This window comes from Podarcis pityusensis (assembly GCF_964106645.2).
Source record: "Podarcis pityusensis genome assembly, chromosome: 12".
Taxonomy (NCBI): domain Eukaryota; kingdom Metazoa; phylum Chordata; class Lepidosauria; order Squamata; family Lacertidae; genus Podarcis; species Podarcis pityusensis.
In genome coordinates, this window is record NC_138037.1 from 23,964,059 (window position 1) to 23,987,417 (window position 23,359).

Genomic DNA, 23,359 nt, shown 5'->3' on the forward strand with positions numbered 1-23,359 from the left:
AAAAATGCTGTAGCATGACTCACCCTTATTGCTGCTAGTTGTATGATCTGTTCCAGGAAGGAGGGAATCCCCAGAAGTTTGTGCTTTCATTATCTTCCACTGTACATCCTTTGTGTTCAGTGTCTTCCATTCGCAAAAGTCAGACTCAAAGTCACAGAGAGTGTAATTTGCTATTGGAAACAGAAACACAAACAGAGTCAAGGGGGTGGGTGGGAAACTGATACAAAAATGTTACAGCATTATTATCTAAATTAATCTGTCTTAATAAAGCAACCATTGGGGTTTCACATTCAAATCCAAAAAGTTTATTTAAAACGGAAACTATGTGAAGACTTTAAGACATCTATTGCCAACTGCAGCAATAAATTTATCACAGAAGTCTTTATTCAATATGAAGATCTTAAACTGAAGATTTAAAGTAGGGGATAAGTTTCCTAATTAATAACTCAGTTGGCACATATACACAAAAAAGCCCTTATAAGTGCTGTAAAACCATACTTTTTTCAAGATAAAAACAACCAGGAATGACACCTGAAAAACAGTTATAATTGCAGTCAGGCTATCTGCATAGGAAGGGATATTGGTTTTAGAACCAATGGTGGTTCTAAAACACTGAAATGTTCTTGCATTCAATTTACTAGTTTAGGCTTGAATATGCATTGGTCTTATTCAGATGTAACACTAAACAATGACCAGAGTTTCCTGTTACATTCAAACTCAGGGAAACTTTGGTTATTGCTAAATTATGGTTTGTTTCTAATATGCCTATCTGTAGTGTAAATGCTTTCACTAGTCCTTTTGGCACTGTACCATCTTTGGAACAGGTGATTTAACTTACCACAAGCTGCTGGATCTTCATCACTTTCATCCAAACAGTCCAGGTGGTAATCGCAGGCCAAACTACTGTCAATCCATTGGCCACTGGCACAAGCAAATCGTTCAGAAGAACAAACCTCTGGCAATTCTGATGTCGTGTTTCCCACAGAATGAAAGTGATGCAGGCAGATGGTGCTTATGTTGCTTTTGACTGTTCCTTCTAAAAGAAGCTGCGAGAATGGTTACTATTTTATATTTACCAAATTATTTCAATGGAAAGAGGAACAAATGGAAACTGAGGTATTAACATGGTTAATGTATTTGCTCAGTGTTTCATGCAACCTCTTTTAACATTTGTCCTGATTAATGTAGGACATGAGCCACAGATAAAGTCATTACTCATGTACCACATTTAATGCACTTCCTATGCACATAGGCCCAATTTTGTGCAACATGAGCATACTAGCAGCACATCCACACAAGCCATTAAAGGACAGTTGCTAACATTACATAATAATGGTAAAGGTGTATGTACATGATATGGGACATGTGTGGTATATGCCATAGCTTGCATACTGTATGAAACAAGTCTATGCTTCAGTTAACCAATTGGGTTGGGTAGAAATTCTTTTTATGTGAAATCTAAGCCACCTTCATGCATGAATTACATGAAGAGGCTATGGGGCTGCATGACTGCTCCCCTTGCCACATGTCTAATGTGTATGTATTAGGCATGAATATTTGCGTGCCTTCCACATGAGCTGGAATCTCAATCCTGGAAAATTCTAGTTCTCATTGAAAGCCTAACACCTAAAGGTCTATCCATATAGGGTTTCCCCTGTGGATATCCATGCCTATTGCCTGGATGAAGCCAGAAGAAGCTGAATGAGCTCAGGGCCAGGGGAAGCCCTGAAGCATCTTTCTGCAGATGATGCCCATTCATGTGTATAATGCACATAGGGGCTCCAATCAATGCTCAGTTAAAAGTTGTTAAGATTCTTGGCTGCTTATGAGGAACAAATCCACATGAAGTCACTGGGACTAACTTCCAGGTAAACACTCATATATTGATTTGGTTGCACTTTCATAAAGGCCAAACAGGCTCATGTAACTCCATTTTCTAACATAATTTCCACTTGTGTAATATACACAAGCAGATCAATTCAAGAGCCCTTTAAAATGATGAACTGTTGAAATATATTCAATATTACAGCAAACTGAATGACAGCTGGTGCAAAAAGAAAGGACAAGTTAACACACACCAAAGCCATTAGCAGGGATGGAGAGGTAAGTACTCAGATTTCCTATCTTTACAAATCTCCTTCTTTGGAAAGCTCACAAGAGATCAGTATATAATCCATTTTGCTTCTCCACTAAAATTCAGTCAGAGCCTTCCTATAGACCTTTAACCCTTACAGACGTGAAATAAGTTACTTTACCTTCCTAAATCTTAGTTATAATTGTGTCAACAGGGCCAGAGTAAGTCACAGTACACTGAGGTGAATTGCGGAGCAGATCCCAGCTCAAGTTCTATGCAAATACAGTGGTACCTCGGGTTACAGATGCTTCGGGTTACAAACACTTCAAGTTACAGACTAACCCGGAAGTAGTACCTCAGGTTAAGAACTTTACTTCAGGATGAGAACAGAAATCGCGTGGCGGCAGCGGGAGGCCCCATTAGCTAAAGTGGTACCTCAGGTTAAGAACAGTTTCAGGTTCAGAACAGATCTCTGGAATGAATTAAGTTCTTAACCAGAGGTACCACTGTAGGTAAGCATTGTTGGTTGCCCTTTTCAGCCAATGCTGCTTCCTGATTTTATTTTTAATGGTTCACAACTGAAATTGTTGGTTTTGAGGACTGCTCCATTGCACTGCCCAGTACAATGAAGTCAGCACTGGTGCATACTGGCATGCCTTCACCGGTCAGCTTTGACATCCCTCATCACTCGCAAGGCTCTGGTTCAACCCACAGAAGATAGGCTGGGCATGGACAACAGATTAATAGAAGGATCTGTCCATTTCAGTTCTCTCAGTTTCTCGTTTTTCCAACCTTATATTCAGTTCTTCACATTTTGCAACAATTAGTGATTGTAAGCAAAATCCTCATGAAAGTTCACCTGTATTTTAGTGTGAATTTCTCCTAATAAACACATTATATATGTAGTTCTGACTAATGTACACATTTCTGCAAGCAATTTCCCCTAATATAATGCACTTTTGGATGTTATTTTCACCAACACCTTTATTTGTATGCACAATTTCCCTAATTGATGCATTTTTTAAAAAAATGCTGCTTGGTTGGAAATCAGAATTACCACATTCAGAAAAGTGCAGATTTTGAAGGACAGATGTGGTTCTATTTGCATATTGTTTAAAAAACTGTGAATTTGGTAGATTTGGCTTTTAATGTGTACTGAATCAAATTTCTCCTCTGTCCCTCCATTGAGAGACCAACGGGGAAATGATATTGCAAACCAAAGTTATACATTCTCCTGCTGCCTTAGAATATTTAAAGTAGCTGACAGGGTCTCTGAGTTGCAGTCTGGCAACTCTTATGGGGAGAGAGGAGGAAAACACTTTAAAAAAGAAAAGAAAAGAAAAGAAAAAAAGGAATCAAGGATGGTATTTGACAGAGTCAGATATTTCATTGCTTTTATTCTCTGAACTCTATATCCACAATGCACAGACTAGTCTATCTCCTAAGCAGTTCAGTTAATGTAGTTGCTCAATCAATTTCAGAATATATACCGTATATATATATATATATATATATATATATGCGCAAAAAACCATATTGTTTGTAAATAATTATCCTTTTAGGATTCAAATAAGGCATGAATTTCACAAGTGGATGAAAAGTAGGAAGGAACATTGTACTGTACAATATACTCAGTAAAAAGTACTATTAAAAATAAGTTGGAAGGAAGTGAGGAATTACAAACAAAGTAATCCGTTTTTGTTATGCTGGAAATTGATTTGACGCAGGAAATTGCCAGGAGGTAATTTTCCTGCAGCATGTTTTTAAGTGCCAGGTGTGCCCATAGTTTCTGAAATTCCATTCTGCCCTTTTAATGGAAAGCTTAATCCTGCAACAGCACTGGCTCACTCACCTAGCAGCAACTGGCTGGCTGAATTTAAAGGTAAAATAAATTGGAGCTGCTGCTGGCAGGTCCACTTCTTGTTACACTCCAGATGATTTCTATACTTGGTAGGCTCTGGGAGCGAGAGCCAGACCAGTGTGGTGGTTAGAGTGTTAAAGCAGGACAGAGAGAACAGGATTCAAATCCCTACGGAGCATGAAATTCACTGAGTGGTTTTGGCGCCAGTCACTATTTCTTGGCCAAACCTACCTCACGGGGTGCCGAAAGGAAATAAAGGGGGATAATCATCTATGTCATATACACCAGAGCTCATTGGAGAAAAGATGGAATAAAACATATTTAAGAAGTACACAAGACTGAAGAGTTTTAAGTTAGATATGGTAACAGGCTTACTGCAACACAAAGTTACTTTCTTGCAGGGCAGCAATTTTGTTCCTGGCATGTTAAGAAGGTCCTCAGTGGCCCATGCAGAGAATTTGTCTCATGCTTCTGTGTGAGGTGTGGCCAGTGATATGGACCGGATTGTCAGATCCTATTCATGTTCTGCTCCCTCCCTCTTTCCTGAAACCTGCAGCCTAGTCATCAAATACTTGGTGGAAACTTGAGTGTCAGTGGTACAGGCAGATCATTTTAGAATGTGGACTTAGTGGTTGCAATGGGCCCCCCTCTGGGCAGACTTGTGTATTACTGCAGTTGTGTAGCACACACCATCAACCTTTTCCTTCTTCCCCCTCCTGCCATTCCATGCGTAACAACTGCTTCTAGATTCCTGATATGCAAAAAACCCAAAAAGTTTACCAACCCTTATTTTATTTTATTTTTAGAAATACACTGAGCATATTTAGTTTATTAGTTCAAACTTGCTTACATCAGGACTACAGGGGGAAAATGGGGTTTGCTTCTGTTGCCCTGATGCTAAACATATTGACTTGGGAATAAGCACTGTTTTGCTGTATAAAAGGATAATATCTTGGCAGGTAAACATTTATTATTATTATTATTAGTAGTAGTAGTATTATAATAAATTACAGTACTTCTAATTAATTGAAAATAATGATTACCTGTCCATGTACAGCCACCCCAGCTATAAAAGAGGGGAATCTGTTTGTTTGTTTCTAAAAAGAAGAAGATAAGATGGCAGGGAGACCAGCATGAGTCCCAGTGCATGCCCATGCCAGCCTGAGTGCTGATGTGGGGTCTCTTGGCTGTTCCTTCCACAATCGGCCACTCTCTTGGTACTCATTTGGGGCTCCCTTGGGCTGGGAGGCCCTGGACTTTGGTGCCAAGGTCCAGCCCTAGCTGCACCACTGCTTGAGATGCTTGAAAAGGAAGTTGTAGACCAAAGAATTTTGCCTGCAGGGTACTTCCTGTTCTCTTACATGAAATATATTCTTCCAGTTGCAAGCATGCATTAGTTCATAGAAGAAAAATCCTAGAACGTGGAATTCTCCATATATTCAGCAGCACCTCTAATTCACTGGGATCAACTTTCAAAGTGGGGATGCTTAAATGTTTTTCTCTTACCTTGGTTTTTTTAAGATCAGTTGGTATCTGTATTTCTGCTTTCACCCACTCATTGTTAGTTGGTGCACAGGCTCTCCACAGCACCACTTGTTCATCCTGACAGGTATAAGACACATATATGTTCATAAATTTACATACATATTTATAAATGTGCATCCATTTTATCTATGGCTTCTGTCAAACCACTTAAGTTCAGCCTTCCCCCAGTCTGATGCCCTCTAGATGTGTTGATCTCCAACCCCTATCATCCCTGACCATAGTTCTGCTGGATGGGTGGATGTTTTGTCCAAAACATCGGGAAGGCAGCAGTTTGGGAAAGGCTGGCTTAGCCGAACTTTCTGAACCATAATCAGCCTGTCACTGCTGCCTGGAGAAACACGGCTTTCTGTACTTCGTTGCTGTGTTTACTGCTCTGATTGCACGGACTCCAGGGAAGACAAGGCATTTTCAGTAATTAGGCACAATAATTGAGCAATTATCAGGAGATATCTATGTAAATGTAAAATAAACTGCAATGGAAAGTTACAAGGGAGACAAAAAGACAAATGTGGGGTGGTTTCCCCACATGAGACAAAAGGTTAATGGGAATCTACTCTGCCAATGCTCATGAAACTTTGTTTAGAAAACAGCACAATCTTATTAATTTCTACTCAGAAGTATGCCCCATTGAATGCAATGTGACTTACTTCCAGGAGATGAAGTATCTGTTTTCCTGTGCCTTACACCGAATCGTGTGCCCCAAACACAAGCCCTAAGCTTTTCTTTTGTATAGGTGAAAAAGAAGCTAAGACCATGGAAGCCAAAATAGCCAGAGCAGTTCTAGTTGTGCCTCCTTCCAGGCCAGGGTGAGGAAATATGGATCTTATAAGATGTGATTTCACTACAGGGTTGCATGAGACAAGAGGCTAAGAAGTTACATAGATCATGGAAAGAAATATCTAAACCTGAGAGTTTCTTGGCAGGACCAGGATATGCCATAGGTTATATATAATTCTATACGGTCTCCTGAGGTGCTGCCTTAAGTTGGAACATAAAGTACGAGGGGGAAAAAGGCACTGGGCAAGGTTCCTATGATATCAGCCCTGGCCTATCCAGAGGGCTCAGATTTCCTGTCAATCACAAGATGGTGGTGTACACACCAATTCTCTTCTACAATGGAAATGTTCTCTGGGGCCTAATGATATTGCCCATTTTGCTAAGGCACACTGGGCTAGGTCTTAGTCTCAGGACTCCGAAGCTCTTGGGTCAAAGTTTCTGACAGTTCAAAAAGCATAAATCTTATTATATTGCACATTACATGGTGGCATTGCTGCCAGTATGGAATGGAAAAGAACAAGTTCTCTTTGTGCCCTGTCAGCTACTTCAATTTGTCACTGTTCTCTTAAGTTTCATTTGCAGGTTGAAAAATCAGCCCTGCCACAGTTTTCAAGGCTTTGCTGCTCTTAAGGCAGCAAAGGATGGTGCTAGTTTGTGTAGTATATAGACTAATTCCTTAGGAATGTGACTTCACATTTCACATAAACTCTAGAAAAAAATTAATTGGATGGGATGAAGCTATTCAGTAGTCAGAAAGGGTCAAGCTCAACCCCATTCAAGAGGTGAAAACTCCCCTGCTTTGTTATAATACCTCCAGGTCAGAAAGCCTAATTTTGTCTCCGTTCCCATCACAAAGGCTTGGAAAACACTTTCCACTCCTTCTAGGAAGAAAAAGTAAGTAATTTGGTAATAGATCATCTAAGTGTCACTGTGTTCTGAGCACTGCCCTACAGTTCATCAGCTCCATTGGTTTCCATCCTCAAAAAATGTTCCTGGTACCTTTGTGGCTCAATTTTTGGCTGCTTTTTTGAAGGTTCATTTGTCATCAAGAACTCTGTGCCATAGGTTGTGGGGTTACATTAATTCCCCTAACCTCAAGATTTTGATCTTAAAACAGCAACAGCAACCTTGAATGCAGGGCAGCAAGCAACCACAGCAAGAAACAGGGTGGATAGCTGATAAATGCTAATAGCAACTCTAGCTGAACCCACAAAGCAATTGTATTTTGACTGGGGAAAGAGTATAATGACTGAATCATAAAAAGTGTAAATAGGCTGCTGCAAAGAAAGGTCTGAGATCTGATAATGTATGCTGTCAAAATTATATTTGAGTATGTATATCAATGCCTATTTTCAGTTAATTGATTTAATCTCAGTGCCAAGTCTTTTAATCTCTTCCCTACTTTATTTACAAAAATTGTGCCTAATTGACCTATGATTTTGGTTAAGTACCTGGAGAAGAAGAAGAAATAATTTAATAGAATTCTTTTGAGGCCACAGGATACATTGAACACATGTGACCTGCTGGCATAAAGCACTTAATTTGTTTTTGCTTTGTTTGTTTGTCTGTGGAAATGAAACTCCTAACTCCTGACTTGCAAACCCTTTCTTCTAGCTTTTTTGCCTTTGAACATACAGGCATAATTTAGCTGGTGAGCTTTTTTTCTATCACTTACTCTTTTTCTACCACTTTTTCTCCATGCCATAGAATTCACAGATTTCTTTTGACTCTGTGAGCCAATTTACATGTTACAGCCCCACATGCAAGTTGCTGGGAGGGAAATCCATAGGGTGGGTCTTCTGCAAGGGGAAAGTAACATCACCTGCGACATGGATTTTCTACAACACATGGCGAGCCTCCATACTAGTGCCACATATTCATTAGAACAAAGGAAAGTGCCCTGTATCAAGTCAGATCAACATTCCATCTACTTCTGTATTGTCTACGTTGGGTGGCAACAGCTCTCTATGATTTCAGACAGGAACCTTTTCCAGTCCTGCCTGGAAGTGCAAGGATTGAACTAAAGATCTTTTACAGGTAAATCAGATATTTACCAAGGAGTTTCAGCCTTTCCCAAGTTTGCCTGAATTCTACAGTTCCCCCTGGCATGGGATTGAAATGTCCATCTCCTGTTTTCTGGGTCAGTGATCTGTCCCTGTGAATCATTCTTCACAGTAGCTGACAATGATGTGCAGGTACTCTATACAATGTGAAAGATCTATATAGTAAATGGCATGGTGTGCTGTCAGCTCCTTTGTGAAGCTACTACAAAAGCAATGCAGGAAGGTGGTAGACAAATGTATTCTTCATTGCCTCTCTTTCGATTCTTCTGGAGAAGGATAAGATCTATGTCCTGACTACAAATATCCTTTCCCTGGCGGATGAAATTGATGAAATATGCAGAAATGGCTAAATTAACTAGTAGAATAAGAGGTTAGGAAGAAAGAGTTTTTAAGGAAGATTGGAAAAGATTTGCAGAATATTATAAAAAAAAACTATTGTAAACAAATTAAGGCGTTAGCAGGATTAGAGTAAATTTAGCAGTATAAAGTTGAGACAAAACTGAAAAAGGAAAGAATACAGCTTGATTAGAATATGCAGTGGGAAAGGGTAACTAAAACGAACTATTAAAGGGGAGGGGAAAGGAAGTTGATGTGAAATGTATGATATATGCTTTGGTGAATGTAAAAGTCTGTAAAATTAAGAAATTGTATTTTTAAAAAACCCCAAATACCCTTTCCCTACTACTAGTGGTGTTGTTGTTTTTTCCATTTTGAAAAGAATGTATGAAATCATTCAGGGAAACACAACATTGAAGCCTGCAAAAACAATTAATCCTATTTTTAAAAAGTGTTTGTTTCTGCAGACAGGTTCCATTCTTCCAGCTTTTCTGCTGGAGCTTAGTATATTATACCTTCCTACTGAAAATGCACAAAGAACTTATTTAAAACAATGTTCAATGGTTTCTATAAAAGCTTCGTTCCTGTTCCTGGAGAACTGGATGAAAAAGAAAGGGAGATTGGGCATGCACTGCAAGAAGAAGTCTGTTTTTCTGTCTGAAGCTGAATTATATCCACAATTTTTTACTTACCGCATCAGTATAAAGTACTGCTTTGAGAATGCTGTTATCCACCATGGTGTAATGAAACCAAATATGGCAGTTTTCACCAAAGCAATGACACATTGTGCCATTCAGAGTTGGGCTTTCATATGATGTGTTGATCCACTTATAGTGGCCTGAAAAAGAATCTCTCCATTAGCTCTTCTAAAAATAAATGATTGGTTCCTTTAATATTGATGATGATAACAATGATAACAATTTATAGTAACCTTATTTCTAACCTACCTTATATCAGATGATCTCAGAGATAGGTTACAATCCATAAAATGACAACACAAAAATCAGTACTCATTAATAATTATAGCCAACATAAAAGCCATTGCTCAGCAGTAAGAATCAACATAGTTAGCTCAAATGCAACTGCAGTTCATGCTGCCAAAATGCTTGGTGCCAAAATGAAGCCAATGAGGACTGGTCCCCAAGGGGAGGCCATTTCACAGCCAGGGTGCTACAGCAGATAAGGCCTTCTCCAGCATCTCCACATGTATGCCCTACTAAAGGTGGAACACAGATGAGAGCCCCCCCCCCGAGATTTTAATGCTCAGGGATGAGTATGTGAGGAATGGCACTACCTCAAGTATTGAGGTCTCAAGCCATTTAGGGCTTTAAACACCAGCACCAACTTTGAAATCAGACCAGAAAAATCCTGGCAGCCATGGTCCAGAGATGGCTAAAGTGTGACTTTCCAGATGTTGCTGGTGTAGACAGTACAACCAATGATCAAGGATAATTGGAATTGCCATTCAGCAACAACGGGAGGGCCACATATTAGCCACCACCACTATAGACTTAATGCTATACAGGCATCGCGTCTGCCCAGCGGCCAGTGTGTTGTCTCCATTGTAGCTTCCGTTTCCATTCTCTATGAGTTTCCACAAATGATTTATATTGGAAATATAAACAAATATTTTCAAAATAAAATGTTTTCAGCTTTTAAAAGGCTGTTTTTCTGAAGGAAGCACCAAAGGAGGTGAGATCTAATCAGTGCAAGACCCCTGAAGTAATTCCATAGCAAGGCATATTGTGCAACCAAGTTGCAGAAGCACATGGGTTTACAGCTAAAGCTGTAATTTCAGATCTTTTTGACCTTTTGCTCCCGGTAACAGCATTTCTATGGAGGCCTAAGAGAATGACTTGTGTCCTTCATATTCTCCTTTAACTATCTGAAATAAAAAGAGCAGACATCTGTTCTTTTAAAAAATATATGATCACTTCTTATTCTTGAATCATTGGACTATCCGGCTATTTTCAGAAGCTGATAGTTAAAATCTTCTAACACTTCACCCTTCGGCTTCTGTGAATATCATTACGGATGGGAAATATAGAGCTTGTTCTCAGAACAATTTCTATCAAACAGAAAAGATGGCCCTGTAGCCAAATGGGGCAATGGCAAATTCTAAAATGAGGTCAGGCATTTCTCTTTTTCCTGCTGATCTGCTGTGCATCAAGTCATTTAATTTGACCTTGGCACTAAAGTACACCGGACGGCAATGCTAATTTGAGTTGATTGGCAAGGCAGGAAAATTTTAAGGCAGTAGTATCACTGGCTTTCTGGCATTTTTGATCATGTGGCTCGCTGACCTCTTCTTCACTTAACCCTGGTTCAAACCGAAGTTCAGGACTCTTCTTATCTACAGGACAATCAGTGTCAGGATGGGAACATTTTCACAGCTTCCTGCTACTGGAGATTCATAGTTTGTTGATATGAATTTTGAGATTGTTTCTCATTATTAGGGCTTAAGCTCCAGGAGTGGTTGTTCTTGTGTAAACCACAGGCCCTCTGTGCTGCATATTTCTCTCTTTTTCCTTCATGACAATTTAGGGTGGCCATTCATGCAGTACCAGCCCCCCGAAAAAAGAGGCCACAGGTTTGCATACGCTAAATTACAAACCGCTCTTCAAATAGTGGGCTGTCCTCTGTAAAGTAGGGCACAAGGCTACCCTATGCCTACTGCCCAGGTTGTAGAACCGGGGGCACTAACAGCACACCAACATGTGATTCAGAATATTGTACAAAATAAAATATTGGGCGGCTACAATTGACCATGTCCTATATTAGCGTTCAACATATTATTGTGTGTCACCCCAATCACTGAGAAGTGCAATATTCCAGGGATTTCAGGGTCCATGTTTCCTTTTGGAAATGAGCCACAGTGAAGACTGTGGTGTCTTTATGATATACGATTTATTTGCACAACTATACAACCTGAGCCTACGATGGAGGGGTTCTAGCATCAACACCCCAAGAGAGTCTTGCTTCTGCCATAGGCATGACCTTGGATCCAAACTGACATCAAACATCACACTCTGCTGCTTTGTTTCTCAGTCACATAACTCCTAACTCTCTAAACTCCAGCTTTATCTGTTGAGGAAGAGGGGCCCGACTCATTTGCTGTCTCACACTGAGCCCTTTTCATCCTCTATTTTCTTAATGGCTCAAATCCCAAACTATCACCTCACTTGGGAAACGTAGCCTGGCTTAATCAGCTTTTGACACTTGCAGATTCCAGGGGATTAGAAGTGTCTAGTACACAACTTACTACACATGGGTCTGATTAAATTCTAACACTTACTGACTCCAGGAATTTAGAAATGTCTAGCACCCATGAACTCATAACAGTATTGTCCATGTAGGTATATGGGAATCTGCTTATTTTTACTATCTGGCAATATAGCAAGGGTACTTTTACCATATACCTGCTACCAAATGAAAATGGGGAAAGCAGGGGTGCAGTAAAATTATTCTCACCATGCAGACTGGCTTCTAGATATTAACTTCCCATTGTGTGATTGCAGCACATTGCAGGCTAAATTATTACGAGTTGCCATCCATGCTGGTGTATAACATTGCTGTCATGAATATTCCCATGGTAGCAAAAAAGATATGATCACGTGAACAGATCAGCTGATCCATTACATTTAAAATGAGGCTCTTAGAATGAGAGTTCTTTAAAGGCTGAACTACATGTTAGGTTATTGGGGGGGGGGGCAGAGCAGGCAGTGTGCTTAAATGGCCATTTGTATTGGAAGGAAAGGAAGTTGCTATGCTCCGATGCACAATGTTCTTTCAATCTGGGTTAGGGCTCTACATGAATTCCCTGCCAACACTCTCTCCCTCCCAGCTGCTATTTTCCCATAAAGCTCCTATATGTAGTTTGACCATTATGCAAGGAAATAATTTTCTTAGGTACCGCAAATAAGTTAGATGGCACTGCTCTGGTTCGCCAGAAGCAGCTTAGTCATGCTGGCCACATGGCCCGGAAGCTGTCTGTGGACAAACGCCGGCTCCCTCGGCAAGTAAAGCGAGATGAGCTCTGCAACCCCAGAGTCGTCCGCGACTGGACTTAACAGTTAGGGGTTCCCTTACCTTTTTACTCTGATCTTAACACCAACTTCAGTGGATATAAACAGATAATTGCATTGTCTAGCAAAGACTATGCACAGCAACAAATTAACAGCATAATTCTTTGTATGTGTATTCGGAAGTCAGTCCTATTGAGTTCAGGATACCTTAATCCCAGGTAAATGTGCACAAGACTGCAGCCTAAGACAAAATAGTGGTTCCGGAATAAACACAAATATTCAATGATAGTAGTAAGTTCCTCTGCACTCAGGGCATAGGTTGACTAATATGGCATGGGTATTAATAGGGATCTCCCCCCCCCCCCCACGCACTATTTCAATTTCCTTTTTTAGAAACTTGAGATCAAACAGCTCAAAGACTGTATCTAGGAGAAAAGATTAGATTTTATTCAAGCAGGTTTTCTAATCTCACTCATTTGTATGCATCTGTGTATCAAAAGCCCTTGTTAGAGAGTTATGCTTTGAGACGGCTATATCCTTGAAGCTCACTAGGCACAGGACCTTGCATCTCATTTTGGAGCTGTCAGTAAACTTTCCCTTGACAATAATTACCACTTTAAAAAGACTAAGTTTACAGGTCAGTCTTTGATGAATGAATGCTATGATAACCCAGCATGCATGTCTAAAGGGTAACATTCTAGGCAAGATAACATGAGCCAGATTTTGTAGGTGAACTCACAACAGAGCACTTAACATGTTGCAGCACTCAGGCGGCCACTGAGAAATGCTTCCACATGGTGAGAGGTCCCTACAGTGGGTGAACGTAAGGGGCTCGGAACATGGATTTGCCTTATCACTTGGGAATTCCCTAGGCTTATGGAAATACCTTTTGCCCCAAAATGATTTTCACATGAGTGCTTCTCAGAACTTTCCATGTGAAGAGATTCATGATTAGATGTACTGGATTAGGGAATCTGTTCATTTAAAAGGAGGCAAAGAGAGAATCTTCTCAAATCCTGCAAACCAGGGCTTATGCTAACCTCCACTGAATAGAAACAAATATTTGTATTGGCTAGTAAAGACTGGTTGATTATCCCACTCTTTGTCTTTGGAAGCATTATGAGGGACTGTGAGAAACATCATGGAAAAGGACTAAGGTGAAACTATGAAACTCCCTTGTTATTTTTGTTTAAGTAATCTTGTTATATTTATAGTATTGAAATGTAGGTTTTTTTACCTCCTTTCAACATAATCTATCTCACAGGGAGTCATGTACACTGCCCTAAACTCACTTAGATGAAAGGTGGGATCAAAATGTAATAAATAATCAATGAAACAGCTCCCAGAAACATTTGTCATTAATATTATTTAATCTGCATTAATTGGGTATTTTTTGACATTATTGTCAAATCCTGGCACCCAATGAAATGTGTGCATGTTTAAGGGGCCTTGTTTAATGTAGGGTAAGTCAAGCCAGTGTAAACAGGAACTGAGCAGGAACAGCAAGCATGCACTGCAGATATTTGAGAGGATATTTATTTACGGAGACAATTCATGAGTGCCATAAGAAGCACTGGTGGATGTTACTGCACTTGCAGGTGTCAGGTAAGCAACCCCTGGCATAGACTGTGGGATAGGCTGGCAGGGATGGGGACAATGGGCATGGTTTTAGTTCTTTCCCTTCATATGATTAAAATCACATAGAGGGAGATGTGTAAACAGGGCTATGGACAAATTTTAATATCAGCGTCCTGTACAGCCATGTGAAAATGCTGCATAGACTTTCACTGGTAAATAGAAATACATTTATTCCTTTGTTACTCTTTTGGATTTTAAAGCAACGCCCTAAAGTGGCTTGTGCTTGATACAGTTTTGCTCTAAGGGTGTACATTCAGATGCAATGAATTAAACATTTCTGATTTTCATACCAAATCATGTTACATGTTCTCAACTATCAATGAGCAGTGAGTTTAATCTAATCACTTATGGAGAAGGCAGAAAAAACAATGTATATATTTCACCAACTTAGATTTGGGGAATGCAGTCTAATCTGCAACGGTCGAATAATCTTAAATAGCTGGGCTTTGTTTTTTGTTTATGTTTTTACAGTGCAAAAGGAAGAAAATATTTGCTAAATACAATACTAAACCAGAAGATACTCTCTGTTGGGTGATTAAGATTTTTATTACATAATTCTATATGTTGCTAAAATGATGTGCTTATTCTGAAACTCTATAATTGTCCACTATATTTGCAAATAGCTAATGGGAAAGAAAAATCCAGTAAAGATACCAATTATAACAGCAGGAAAACAACAATAACGAAAATGCTATAAACAAACAGGTAATAGATCTCTTAACATTAGGACAATTAAACTAGCGGCCAGCATTCTGTTCTTTAGTCCAAGGACTCCTTTGATGCAAAGCTCATCCATTTCAATAAAGTTCCAACTAGCGCAAGTGCCATAAAACTCAAGAGTTTAATAACACAGAAAATAGAAATCACACAGCTAGAAAAATATCAGTCAAGGTCAGGAAGAGAAGTTTATTATATGTATGAGTACATTAAAAGACTCACAAATATTCTATAATCAATTTTGTTTCATGAATACTGTCGTCCAGTCGCCTTCATGATTTAATTTTATGCTCACTCTCTATGTGGGAGGGGGCTTGAACAAAATTAGAAAAGAAAACATTTTCTTTGCAAATCTCAACCTCAGAAAGCCGTCTTTGAGAGTGGTATGTGACATTGAGAGGTTTTTGTTTTGTTTTTTGTGCTTGAGCTATAAAGCTGATCTCTGCTATCCATTTATCCTGGGAATAAATAGAAGGAAAAGAAATGCTTGGTGTCTGAGCTATCATGAGTGAGACTGAACCAACTGAAACCTTGGGGTACATTCCTGAAATTATGATGTTTCTATGCATCTTATACTTTTCTGACCTTAAAGTGCTTCAGCAGTTATTTTAAGATGAAACACCGAACTATATATGAACATATAAAGCCGCCCTACACTAAATGGGACAGTTGAATCTGAATAGCTCAGCATTGCCTACTCTGACTGATGGCAACAGAGAAACCACAGATAAGAGTACAGTGGTACCTCGGGTTACATAAGCTTGAGGTTACATACGCTTCAGGTTACAGATTCCACTAACCCAGAAATAGTACCTCGGGTTAAGAATTTTGCTTCAGGATGAGAACAGAAATCGTGCTCCAGCGGCGCAGCGGCAGCAGGAGGCCCCATTAGCTAAAGTGGTGCTTCAGGTTAAGAACAGTCTCAGGTTAAGAACGGACCTCCAGAACGAATTAAGTACTTAACCCGAGGTACCACTGTATAGGATCTTCTCTGTGCAAAGAATGTGTTCTAGCGATCTGCTGTGACTCTTCAAACTTAGTTCTGTTTATTTTAATAATGGTACCTGTCAGGGGACTGCCATCGGAATGGGGGAGGGAGGCAGGGGGATACCAAGAGCCTCCGAAGCTTCTGAGAAGCAGCTCCTAGTCTGGCAGTGGAGAAAGCCACACCTCCAGCGGAGTGGGGGGGAGGGGATAGCCGAGTGAAGGGGAGGCTCAAAGATGCCTCTGAGAGCAAAAGCCCAGCCGGCCAGGAAGCAAACACACCGCTTCCGTCGCCCTGCTTGTGCAGAGGTTTGAAACGAAGGAGGGGAGGCGGAGATTTGGGGTGTCCAAGTTCTTATGCTGGGGGAGAAACCGGAAAGGGGCACTCCCGGAATCTGCACGTGACTGAGACAGACATGAACTTTGGGTTTCTGCACTGTACATAGTTTGCACCAATAAAACCTGTAAAAGACAGGTCGGAGTCCTGCCTGGAAACTCACGAGCAACCACCACCAGCGCCTGACAGTACAGAAGCTACTTTCTAGATAAGCATACAAAAACATATTAGCTCCTAAAAATATAGAGATCATGGACACAAGTGAAGGAAGCAAATAACATGAGGCTAATTCACTTCTCTCCACGTTTAAGCCCTCCCTTCTTCAACAAGCCTTCAACAACACTGCACTATGAACCTAAGGAGGAAGGGAGAAGAATCCCACGCAAAGGATTTGGTCTTGGGCCTAGACAATTCCCTACAATGGATCTGCAGGCAACATCTATGGAAAGCAAACTCACTCACATATCCTTTTCACAGCCAAGGCTGGGCAGTCACTGCTGCAGCTCTTCTAAAGAGCAGAAGGTCTCCCTAGATTCCTCTCCAGCTGGAAAGAGTAACAGAAGTTGCAACCTAGGAATGGGATAAGAATTTAAGGAAAGGGTCCTCAACTATGTGAGCATCCCTGCTCAGAATTCATACCACCTGCTGCCAAGCTTCACTGGAGGGCAGGGTAAAGGTAAAGTACCTTTCAAAGACAACAAGAGGAAGTATAATAAAAATTAATTACAATTAACCAATGAGCAAACAAAAATTGGAAACTGAACAAGGGGGAGCCTTGACTATCATACCTCATACTCCGAATATGTTCCTTTCATTGAAATTTCTTATCTTTATCTGCAGTTTTTTATTCTATATTCATGAAGGTCCTTCTTTATATAAAAAAAATGATTACCACAGGTTTCACATCAGCTGACAAATGCATATTTAATTCATTTTTATTACCATTGCTGTCATTGCTTCTATCTTTCAGAAGAACAAATTTTAAGCCACGATCATCTAATTCTTTCACAGGAACCCAGGAAACATGTTCTGCAGATGCATCAGAATTCCAGTCACACACGTGAATCTTAAAACTGAAGTTCTGTTGAACTGAATGAAAGAACAATGTGTTACTCCCCTTTAAGCTAATTGAATCTCACATTACTTTCATTATTGGGAGATTCATTGTTCCTTCAATTCCTCATATTCCCTTTCTTTGGGCTCCCACATAAAGAAAATATTCAGGGTGCCCCTGAATCTGTCAATATGTTGCGGGAGGGATTCAAACACATACCAGAATTTTGGAATTGCACAATTAAAGTCTGTTGCCCCAGCACAAATGTACTTCTAAAAAAAAAAAATGAGCTTTTACATTTTGGAAAGGTAGGACAAAATGCATTGCAATGTGTGGGATGAGCAAATCATTAGTGGGAGGAAAAGCAAACACCCCACAAGCAAATCAGGGTGAAAGCTTGTTGTTATATAATTGCCTCTTAAAATAATCAGAATAAATGCTCAATAAAGACTGGTTGTAGTCTATCTACCATATAAGCTCTTTGGCAAAAAATAAATAAATTAAAAGGGAGCAGAAAGGGGGCAGGGTTCTGGCAAAAATGGTTTTGGTAATCCCATCCGCCACTGAATGCAATGGTTTTGGCTATACACAATTTTGGCTTTAGGCGTGAACCCTGGAACATAACCCCTGTGCAAGTTTACAAGTGCTGTTTACAGAGTTCAGCAGCATATGACCATGTAATAAAAATAATGTAGACTGGGTGTTATTTTGAAGAGATAGTTTTATAAATTAATTATAATGAAGTTATATTCAATAAATCTTACAGCAGAATCCTCCATGTGTGCCATTGAAAGGGATGCCGGAAGGATTACTGAAGTGCTCTTGATCTGGAACTTGGGTCTCTTCACAAGCATGGACTCTCTCCTCACACAGTGAAGTATCTGCTAAGAGCAAGATCAAAACTTTAAGAATAAAAGTTGAGATTCCTACATACAAAATCAGTATTATGGCTACATTGAATTGAAGCTTAGTCACTCAAAATCTCTCTTTTGATTTTTCAACTCCGCAAGTAAGAACAGTTAAGATCCAACTCATCAGGTAAGATCAGTTTTTCACAAGGCACAGCCGTGGAACAATGGAAAAAGCTCTTGGGCCCAGGGGGAAAGCATGGATGAGCCCTTTGAATATAACTAAGTAGCACTGCTTCTTAACAAAATCAAATAATATTCTGGATATGTTTAGGTCATGCACTTGAGAAATAGACATACATAGATCTATAAACATGAATGTTCATTGGGGGAAACTGCAGCAACAAGGGAAGAACCCAGCTCTTTAGAGCTATTAGAAGCAGCACTACTTGACAGGGAGGAATTGAAGAAACTTGTTTTCACCCTTTCGAAAAAGAACGTAGTGTGAAAAATGATATTAATTTATTGAATTGCTTTTGAGTAGAAATAAAGCTACATGGAAAGGGCTAAGAATCACCTTCACTTCTACCGTTCCTCCACTCAACACTGCAACCTCCCATGACCAGCTTTTCATTTTTAAAAAGCCAAGACTTTGGTATATGCATTTGGATGTAATGTGTAGCTTGCCCCTGTGGGGCCCAGAGGCATTTCAGGGGAAATGAAAATGGCAGGTGTAGCTGGAGCTTCACAACTGCCAGACCACTATACAGTGGTACCTCGGGTTAAGTACTTAATTTGTTCCAGAGGTCCGTTCTTAACCTGAAACTGTTTTTAACCTGAAGCACCACTTTAGCTAATGGGGCCTCCTGCTGCCTCTGCACCGCCGGAGCACGATTTCTGTTCTCATCCTGAAGCAAAGTTCTTAACCCGAAGTATTACCGTATTTTTCGCTCTATAAGACGCACTTTTTCCCCTCCAAAAATGAAGGGGAAATGTGTGTGCGTCCTATGGAGCGAATGCAGGCTTTCGCTGAAGCCTGGAGAGCGAGGGGGGTCGGTGCGCACCGACCCCTCTCGCTCTCCAGGCTTCAGGAAGCTATCCGCTAGCCATGGGAAACCCAGCTCTCCCACGGCTAGCGGAGACCTTGCCAGCACCCAGAAGCTTGGGGCGCGCTGAGCTCCGCACGCCCCAAGCTTCGGGATTAGCGCAGTGCTCCGCTAGCCCTGGGAGAGCCGCGGGGCTCTCCCACGGCTAGCGGACTGCTTGCCGGCACCCAGAAGCTTGGGGCGCGCTGAGCTCCGCACGCCCCAAGCTTCGGGATTAGCGCAGCGCTCCGCTAGCCCTGGGAGAGCCGCGGGGCTCTCCCACGGCTAGCGGAGACCTTGCCGGCACCCAGAAGCTTGGGGCGCGCTGAGCTCCGCACGCCCCAAGCTTCGGGATTAGCGCAGCGCTCCGCTAGCCCTGGGAGAGCCGCGCGGCTCTCCCACGGCTAGCGGACTGCTTGCCGGCACCCAGAAGCTTGGGGCGCGCGGAGCTCTGCACGCCTCAAGCTTCGGGATTAGCGCAGCGCTCTGCTAGCCCTGGGAGAGCCGCGCGAAGTCGCGGGGCTCTCCCAGGGCTAGCAGAGACCTTGCCGGCACCCAGAAGCTTGGGGCGCGCGGAGCTCTGCACGCCCCAAGCTTCGGGATTAGCGCAGCGCTCCGCTAGCCATGGCAGAGCCGCGGGGCTCTCCCACGGCTAGCGGAGACCTTGCCGGCACCCAGAAGCTTGGGGCGCGCTGAGCTCCGCACGCCTCAAGCTTCGGGATTAGCGCAGCGCTCCGCTAGCCATGGGAGAGCCGCGGGGCTCTCCCACGGCTAGCGGAGACCTTGCCGGCACCCAGAAGCTTGGGGCGCGCGGAGCTCCGCACGCCCCAAGCTTCGGGATTAGCGCAGCGCTCCGCTAGCCCTGGGAGAGCCGCGGGGCTCTCCCACGGCTAGCGGAGACCTTGCCGGCACCCAGAAGCTTGGGGCGCGCTGAGCTCTGCACGCCCCAAGCTTCGGGATTAGCGCAGCGCTCCGCTAGCCATGGGAGAGCCGCGGGGCTCTCCCACGGCTAGCGGAGACCTTGCCGGCACCCAGAAGCTTGGGGCGCGCGGAGCTCTGCATGCCCCAAGCTTCAGGATTAGCGCAGCGCTCCGCTAGCCCTGGGAGAGCCGCGCGGCTCTCCCACGGCTAGCGGACTGCTTGCCGGCACCCAGAAGCTTGGGGCGCGCGGAGCTCTGCACGCCTCAAGCTTCGGGATTAGCGCAGCGCTCTGCTAGCCCTGGGAGAGCCGCGCGAAGTCGCGGGGCTCTCCCAGGGCTAGCAGAGACCTTGCCGGCACCCAGAAGCTTGGGGCGCGCGGAGCTCTGCACGCCCCAAGCTTCGGGATTAGCGCAGCGCTCCGCTAGCCATGGGAGAGCCGCGGGGCTCTCCCACGGCTAGCGGAGACCTTGCCGGCACCCAGAAGCTTGGGGCGCGCTGAGCTCTGCACGCCCCAAGCTTCGGGATTAGCGCAGCGCTCCGCTAGCCATGGGAGAGCCGCGGGGCTCTCCCACGGCTAGCGGAGACCTTGCCGGCACCCAGAAGCTTGGGGCGCGCGGAGCTCTGCATGCCCCAAGCTTCAGGATTAGCGCAGCGCTCCGCTAGCCCTGGGAGAGCCGCGCGGCTCTCCCACGGCTAGCGGACTGCTTGCCGGCACCCAGAAGCTTGGGGCGCGCGGAGCTCTGCACGCCTCAAGCTTCGGGATTAGCGCAGCGCTCTGCTAGCCCTGGGAGAGCCGCGCGAAGTCGCGGGGCTCTCCCACGGCTAGCGGAGACCTTGCCGGCACCCAGAAGCTTGGGGCGCGCGGAGCTCTGCATGCCCCAAGCTTCAGGATTAGCGCAGCGCTCCGCTAGCCATGGGAGAGCCGCGGGGCTCTCCCAGGGCTAGCGGAGACCTTGCCGGCACCCAGAAGCTTGGGGCGCACTGAGCTCCACACGCCCCAAGCTTCGGGCTTAGCACAGCGCACCTGGGGGGGAAATAAAAAATTTTTTCCTTTATTTCCCCCCCAAAAAACTAGGTGCGTCCTATGGGCCGGTGCGTCCTATGGTGCGAAAAATACGGTATTTCTGGGTTAGCGGAGTCTGTAACCTGAAGCGTATGTAGCCTGAGGTACCACTGTACAAAGATTTTGAGGGGGGGGGATATTGCAGCCGTTGGCATTAGACTCAGTATTCCTACACTAAGTGTTGAAACTGGGACTATTTGCTTCCCTCACCATTTCTTGCTATCTTTAGCAGACATTTAGACACCCACTCCCAGACTGCTGAGCCTGAGACCAATGCCCTGAAGGTTGACTTGAATGGCACCACTATCTAATGCATTAAACATTTAAAAAAACTTTCTGTATACAAGATTGCCTTCAGACAGCTTGGGGACCGGATAACTCCATACTACCCAACATTTCACCAGTGAAAATAGGGACTTCCTAAGGGAAAAGGGACATTCCGAGATCAAATCAGAAACCGGGATGGCTTCTCTAAAACAGGGATGTCCCTGGAAAATAGGGACACTTGGAGGGTTTGCTAATGGCTGCTTTGCATCAGCAGAATGGACTTTTACACACTTTTACTAGGCAGGGCATCAACTTTTTTTCTGAACTCCTTACCCACCACAGTCCCCCATGCCACACAGCAAGCAACATTTAAGAACTGGAGGACCCTAGAGAACAACATGGGACACCGCAGTAAAGGCCACACTTGGCAAAAATTGGGTTGTCCCGTTGTCCTCGTCCCCTTCCCCCCCATCTTGTGGAAGCAGAAGCACTAATACAAGGCCACCATGGATACAACCTGAGAAGAATAGCATTTCCCTTTTTCTTTCCAACTTCAAAAGCTTCTTGACAATGAATACTGTGCATTGCTCTACTATAAATTAATTTTGACAACTGGTGAAGTCAGAAAAAAAGAAGAAAAGAGAAATGATCAATAAATCATTTGAAATGAGAATTGCTTCAGAAATAAATCAGGGTTAGTAATGGGATGTTTATAATAGATCTATAACAATATTCCAAACTTATTTGAGCCGTTTTCTTGTAATCCTTACAGTTGCAAACATTGTCCCCTCTGGGCTACATGGCTAAGCACTGAGTAGCCAATGTAGTCGTATTACTTTTTTTCTCTTCTCCAAGGCATTCTACTTTAATTTTACTGATATGAAAGAATCAATGTGTCATTTGCCATCTCTGAGTACACACAGAAAAGATGAGCTCATTGTGCATGCTAACTGCTTTGAACAACGATCTATATCACAGAGGAATGAAACATAGAGGCCTGTCTCATGGAAAGTCAATAAGGACCACACTTTATTATTATAATTAATTAATTGCATTTTTATACCACCCTTCATCTAAAGATCACAGGGTGGTTCACAATATAAAAACATAAAAATGCATAACATAGTAAAAAACAAAAACAGCAACCCCAGCCCACACACATTTTAAAATACCATAGATTATTTAATTAGCCAAAAGCCTGGGAGAAGAAGGTTTTTGCCTGGTGCAAAAGATATGTAATGGCGCAAAAGATAGGTAATGAAGGTGCAAGACGAGCCTCCCTGGGGAGAGCATTCTACAAACGGGAAGCCACTGCAGAAATGGCCTGTACCTTGGAAGTTGAATGGAATCCATTCCGGAAGTCCGTTTGACTTCCAAAACATTCGGAAAGCAAGGCGCAGCTTCCGATTGGTTTCTGATTGCACAGGCATGCCAGAAACAATAGTGGAAGTTCCGTCAGATGTTCGGCTTCCAAAAGAAGTTTGAAAACTAGAACACTCACTTCCAGTTTTTGATCTTTCGGGAGCCGGAATGTTTGACTCCCAAGGTGTTCGGAAGCTGAGGTACAACTGCACTTGTGTTGCCACCCTCTGGACCTTTTGTGGAGGAGGCACATGACGAAGGGCTTCAGTTAGTGATTTCAGGGTCAGGGTCGGTTCATATGGGGAGAGGCAGTCCTTGAGGTAATAACTTTCTTCTACACTACTACAAGATGAACATGCCCTTGAGCAGTAGGACTCACTTTTCTATTTTTCTTGGTAGTGC

General features: G+C 42.7%; 1 protein-coding gene across 2 annotated transcripts in view; it reads right to left on the reverse strand.

Moving 5' to 3' along the window:
* The window catches only part of MALRD1 (MAM and LDL receptor class A domain containing 1), a 228,651-nt gene that overhangs the window by 187,236 nt on the left and 18,056 nt on the right, over nt 1–23,359 (reverse strand). For both annotated transcript variants that reach the window (XM_080974345.1, XM_080974346.1), the window contains 6 exons: nt 18,176–18,295; nt 17,300–17,446; nt 9,349–9,494; nt 5,442–5,537; nt 839–1,046; nt 24–170 (listed from right to left, as the gene is read on the reverse strand). In XM_080974345.1, the coding sequence (XP_080830471.1) occupies nt 24–170; nt 839–1,046; nt 5,442–5,537; nt 9,349–9,494; nt 17,300–17,446; nt 18,176–18,295 (864 nt within the window). The remainder of the gene's footprint in view (nt 1–23; nt 171–838; nt 1,047–5,441; nt 5,538–9,348; nt 9,495–17,299; nt 17,447–18,175; nt 18,296–23,359) is intronic.